The sequence below is a fragment of the Carlito syrichta genome, unplaced genomic scaffold (genome assembly GCF_000164805.1).
Source record: "Carlito syrichta isolate Samal-C Ts95f unplaced genomic scaffold, Tarsius_syrichta-2.0.1 Scaffold288569, whole genome shotgun sequence".
NCBI lineage: Eukaryota > Metazoa > Chordata > Mammalia > Primates > Tarsiidae > Carlito > Carlito syrichta.
In genome coordinates this window covers 37,302-43,300 of record NW_007232665.1, presented here as the reverse complement: position 1 = coordinate 43,300, position 5,999 = coordinate 37,302, and the positions used below count along the sequence as shown (strand labels likewise).

The following is a 5,999-nucleotide window of genomic DNA, read 5'->3' as shown; positions in this document are numbered from 1 at the left end:
TGCTCCTGAATGGACAAAAACTGGAAACATATCCGCTGAAACCTGGAAAAAGACAAGGATGCCCACTCTCACCCCTCCTGTTCAATATAGTATTGGAAATCCTGGCTAGAGCAATCAGAGAAGAGAAGGCAAGCAGGGGTATTCAAATAGGAAAATAAGAAGTCAAGCTATCTCTCTTTGCAGATGACATGATTGTGTACCTTGAAAACTCAAGAGAATCTCTCTAAAACCTCCTTACACTGATAAAGAACTTTGGCAAACTCTTAGGATATAGAATAAATGTGCAAAAGACAATCGCATTTCTTTACACCAATAATAAACAAACAGAAACCCAAATAAAAAGCACAATTCCATTCACAATAGCCACAAAAAAGTGAAATACCTTAGCATCTTCCTAACCAGAAATGTGAAAGTCTTTACAATGAAAACTTCAAAACACTGCTCAAAGGAATCAAAGATGACACAAACAAGTGGGAAAATATCCCATGCTCATGAATTGGAAGAATCAACATTGCGAAGATGTCCATCTTACGTAAGGCAATCTGCAGATTTAATGCAATGCCCATCAAATTACCAGCAACATTCTTCTCAGACCTAGAAAAACAACAAAGGAATTCATACGGAAACATAAACGACCAAGAATAGCTAGAACAATCCTCAGCAAACAAACAAACAAACAACAACAACAAAAAAAAAGCAAAGCAGGTGGTATCACATTACCAGACTTCAAACTTTATTATAAAGCTACTATAATCAAAACAACTTGGTATTGGTACAGGAACAGGCATATAGACCTATGCAATAGAATTGAGATTCCAGAAGCAAAACCTCAATTTCTCAACCAACTCATCTTCGACAAAGCTTCCATCACCTATCACTGGGGAAAGCAGAACCAATTCAGTAAATGGTGCTGGGAAAACTGGCTGAACAAATGTAGAAGACTGAAACAGGACCTGTATCTCTTCCCATACACAAAAATTAACTCTAAATGAATCAGAGACCTAAATGTAAAACCTCAAACCATAATAACCTTCGAAAATGAAGGACAAAACCTCATGGAAATTGGAACTGGCATCCAATTCCTGAACAAAACTCAAAACCCACAGGCCATACGAGATAAGATAGACAAGTGGGACCTCATTAAACTGACAAGCTACTACAAAGCCAAAGAAACCATCAAGACAGCAGGGATACAGCCTACAGACTGGGAAAAAGTATTTGCCAACTTCAGGTCTGACAAAAGCTTAACATCTTGAATCTACAAGAAACTCAAACGTGCTGAAAAGAAAAAAAAAACCCATTATAAAATGGGCAAAAGATATGAACAGACACTCCTCAAAGGAAGACATCCGAGCAGCCAACAGACATATGAGGAAATGTTCAACCTCACTAATCATCAGGGAGATGCAAATCAAAACCACCTTACGATACCACCTAACTCAAGTCAGAATGGCAATTATCATTAACTCAAAAAATTTCAGTTGCTGGACAGGGTGTGGCAAACAGGGAACACTTCTATACTGTTGGTGGGAGTGCAAACTAGTGCAAATTCTGTGGAAACAGTATGGTGATTCCTAAAAGCTCTAAATATTGACCTCCCATATGACCCTGCAATCCCCCTACTGGGAATATACCCTGAAGAACTCAAATCACTCTATAGAAAAGATACCTTCACCCGTATGTTTATCGCAGCATCATTCACAATAGCAAGAACCTGGAAGCAACCATGCTGTCCATCAAAAGAGGACTGGATCAAAAAAATGTGCTACATATACGGGATGGAATACTACACAGCCATAAAAAAGAACAAAAGTATGAATTTCACAGCAACCTGGATGGAACTAAAGTCTATAATACTGAGTGACCTCTCACAGAAACAAAGATCTGAGTATCTCATGTTCTCACTGATAAAGAGGACCTTGAATCTCCAATGTAATACTATAAGAAAATGACTGACAGTGGTGGGATACTATAGGGGGAGAGGGGAAGGGAGATGGGATTAATGGTAATAAATATCTGTCTGCATCAAGGAGACACCTTTTATCAATAAGGGTGCATGCATGAACTATATTTTTAACCCTTAACTGTATCCCCCAATATCATAATAAAAATATTGATTAAAAATTAAAAAAAAGATTGCTTGTCCCAGTCTACATGAGATCTGGAGGCCTCTGTCCAGAATAAACTAATAGGCTGATACTCTGGGCCTGTTTTATCCTGCAAGGGTTTGTCTTTCTACAGATTTCAGTTTTGTTCTGGGAAAAGTCACTTCAGTTAACTGAAGTAGCAAAGAAAATATGTGAATCTACAGCCTTCCAGTTTTGTTGTTTTTCGTGAAAGTTGATAACTATTTTGTCATTGCTATTGTTTATTTTAAAAAAAATAGCTGTTTTATCTGCTGCCTAATACACCAAGTTGATTAGTAGATTTATTTATAAAATGAATAAATTGGAAAAATCCATGTTTCAATCAACAGCTTAATCTGCAGTAAAATATTGATCTATTCATTCACTTGAATTTGATTCATTATTAAGAATATTGAGTGTTTGATACATACTACAGCATGGCTGGATGTAGAGATATTTTTGCCAATCAAAATATAACAGAAAGTAAAAGGATAGTCTTTATAATTTGACCTTTTAAATCTTAAAAACTGAAAATTCATCTAAAGTATCACAACAAAGATAAGTAAATGCCTAGTGAGAACTGAGAGAAAGGAAGTGGAAGAGGAGAAATATACAGAAGAACTAGAGAAAGTATACAAGTGAAATTACATGTTTGACATCTTGAGAGTCATGATGGTTATGTCAATGTTTATCAACTTAACACAATAGTATCTGAAACTTATTATATGTCAGTTACATGGTATTTGAGTTAGAACACATACCAAGTGAATAAATACAGAACAAGTGATGGACAGATGTAGAATAATGCATATGACATCAGACTCCTGATAACACATTTGCATGGACTTGCATGTTCATGAACTGGACAATTTCTACAAGTATTTTATGTATATGCAAGAGTACATTTAAAGTACTTCATGTTCTTATTAAAAGAGAACAGTTTTACAAAGCTAACTGTGCACACCTAAGTCCATTCTGGAGTTGGATCACAAAGCAACTGAGTCCGGAACTGAGGAGCATAGGCCCAGATCCTGAGAGTAATTCTCACGACATGTAGCTCTTGGACACACTGCATAGTCCCTTCAAACACTGGGTTACTTGTAAATCTGTAGTAGAAGGAAATATTACTCCTATAAACATTATCTGTATGCATCTATAAATCAAATAGCACAATGGGTGTTAAGTACTTATCACAGTATAATCACTCCTGTCTGCTTTGGGCTCTTCCCTTTGTGAGGCGTCACAGTTCAGGACTTTCTATTACAAGGAGTGCAAATAGGGTCCTCCCTCTGCCAATGAAAACCAGGTCATTTCTGACTCTGCAGCTCTGGGAGAGAAGCCCCAGTCGTGAGATTCTCAGATGTTGCCATTTGGAAATCAGAAATGAAGACAGGTGTTTCACCATGGAATTTGGGCAGTGCTGAGTTTTCTTTGATGATGTTTTAATGACTGTGGCATGAAGACTCAAGGTACTGAGTGTGTGACTGGAAGAAGGAAAAGAAACATTATATACTTGACAGTTTGAACAGGTCATCTCTATGTTTGCAGAAGTCCTGTGTGAGGTTCAGCTAGTGGAATCAAGGAGACTTGTTACAGCATGAAGTCCCCCAAGACTCACATGTGCAGTCTCTGGATTCACATTCAGTGACTATTACACGGAATGAGTTCACCAGGTTCCAGGGAAAGGGCTGGAGTGGTTTATTTTGATAAGAAACAAAGTTTCAGCTACCCTATTTAGTTTACCTTCAACTTCTGGGAACTTTTCTGTCTTCTAATAAATTCTCACTTACTCATTTAGAAAAAAGAAATAAAAATAAACAAAGCACATAGTTACATGGCAGAATACGCTGCATTTCTGCAAGGCAGATTCACCATAGCAAGGGACAATTCCCAGAACACACTGTATCTAAAAATGAATAGTCTGAAACTTGAGGACTTCGCTATTTATTACTGTACTAGAGACAGAGCGAGGGCAATTCAGAGAGAGCTCAGACACAATTTTTCCTGCTGGGATTCCCAACCACGAGAGGGCGACAGACCACTGGGCATTAAGTCATCTTCAGGAGCAGAAGAGGGTTGTTGAGGGTTGGTTACATGCAACTGGTGAGCTGCCTTCCCATCTGTTCCTGTAGAATCTGTCTGGATTTGCAATTCTGTAGTAAAATTTGACAACCACAAATATGCAACATTGGTGTCTGTTTTCTTATTTGTATATGCAGAACACATTCTCACTTGTACCAAAGTCAGAGACTGGAGTTATCCCTGGACAAACACTCCCATGGCAACAGGACCAATCTCCTGAGGAAGCCCTGGCAATGTGGGGAGTATTCTAAGAGATCCATGCAGGAAACTCAGTGAAATTCCCTGAGTATAATAGAGTATATGAGTCAGATTTGAGCCCATAGATAGATTGGAGCAGGGCCAGTGTCCTTAAAAGTCTAAATGATGTCACATATTACTTTCTTTTCTTTTTGAAACTGTGCAAACAACTCAGAATTGGTCCAATGTCCTTTTTTTTTTTTAATGGGTAATACATATTTTTCTCATTTCAAGACTTTATCTCAAGCCTCCCTTTCCTTCTTTTCCTTGAAAATTGTGAATTTTCCATTCATCTAAATCCTACGGCTGAGGCCCTTGATGCTCAGAGGGAGAGGAGCCCAAGCCCTGGGATTCCCAGGTGTTCCCATTCAGAGACAAGGACTGAACACAGATGACTCACCATGGAGTTTATTCTCAGCTGGGTTTTCCTTGTTGCTGTTTTAAAAGGTAATTAATGGAAAACTGTATATATTGATTTTGTGAGTGGAAATGAATGAGAGAAACAGGAGACTTTTGTTGCAGTTTCTAATCAAGACATCTCTGTGTTTACAGGAGTCCATTGTGATGTGCAGCTGGTGGAGTCTGGGGGAGGGTTGGTACAGCCTGGGGGATACCTAAAACTTTCCTGTAAGGCCTCTGGATTCACATACAGTGATCATCGCATGGGTTGGGTCTGCCAGGCTCCACAGAAGGGGCTTGAGTGGGTCTCATCCATCAGGTATGATGGTAAAAAAACATACTATGCAGACTCCATGAAGGGTCGATTCACCATCTCCAGAGACAATGCCAAGAACTTGCTGAATCTGCTAATTCACAGTCTGAAAACTGAGGACACAGTCATATATTGCTGTGTGAGGGGCACAATAAGGAGATGTCAGAGTGAGCCTAGACACAAACTTCCCTAAATGAACTTTGGGCTGAAATCAACTGGAGGTGATAGGCAGGATTCACTGATCATAATCAAGCCCAGAGGCAGCTGCAAATGGAGATTAAGGGCTGGTTTCCTTTCAGGGTTTGTGAATTCCTCGCCACCTGAGAGTTTCTCCAGGGAACCTCTCTAATTTTAGATTTCTGTTCCTGCCAAAGTGATCTCTAAGTAGAAAAGAGGACATTGTAATATGAGGATATATTGTCTCTCACAGACTCAAAATTCAAATTTCTACTCAGAGAGAAGGTAACACCTTAACCACTGTCTCCATGGTGAGAGTCCTGAGGAAGCCCAGGGAGAACAGGTTGTTGTTTCCAGTGATCTCAGGGCAGGGACTTCTTTAGAATTTTCTGATTGAGACAGTATCTAGAGATTATTTGTTCAAAGTGGTGTGTGGATGTGGAATTGACCTGAGCTGTGCAAACCGGAACAGTGTCACCTTTCTCACCAGTAAATTTAGGAAGACCTTGAGCATGTGGTCAGAATCCAAATGGAGTCAATTGTGTTAAAATCCTGACACATGGAATCATGCAAAGCCATGAAGAAAGAGATCCCGATACATATTCCTGATTAACAAGAACTATCTGAAAAGACTGTAAAACCACAGCATTGCACAAAGACCATCC

The 5,999-nt window shown here is 39.1% G+C and overlaps 1 gene segment (V, D, J or C); it reads left to right on the top strand.

The window, feature by feature from the left end:
* Positions 1-4,846: 4,846 nt before the first annotated feature.
* On the top strand, positions 4,847-5,623 carry LOC103255878. The segment is given in 3 exon segments: positions 4,847-4,892; positions 4,998-5,296; positions 5,588-5,623. Coding segments are annotated over 3 exon segments (381 nt in total).
* The last annotated feature ends 376 nt before the right edge of the window (positions 5,624-5,999 follow it).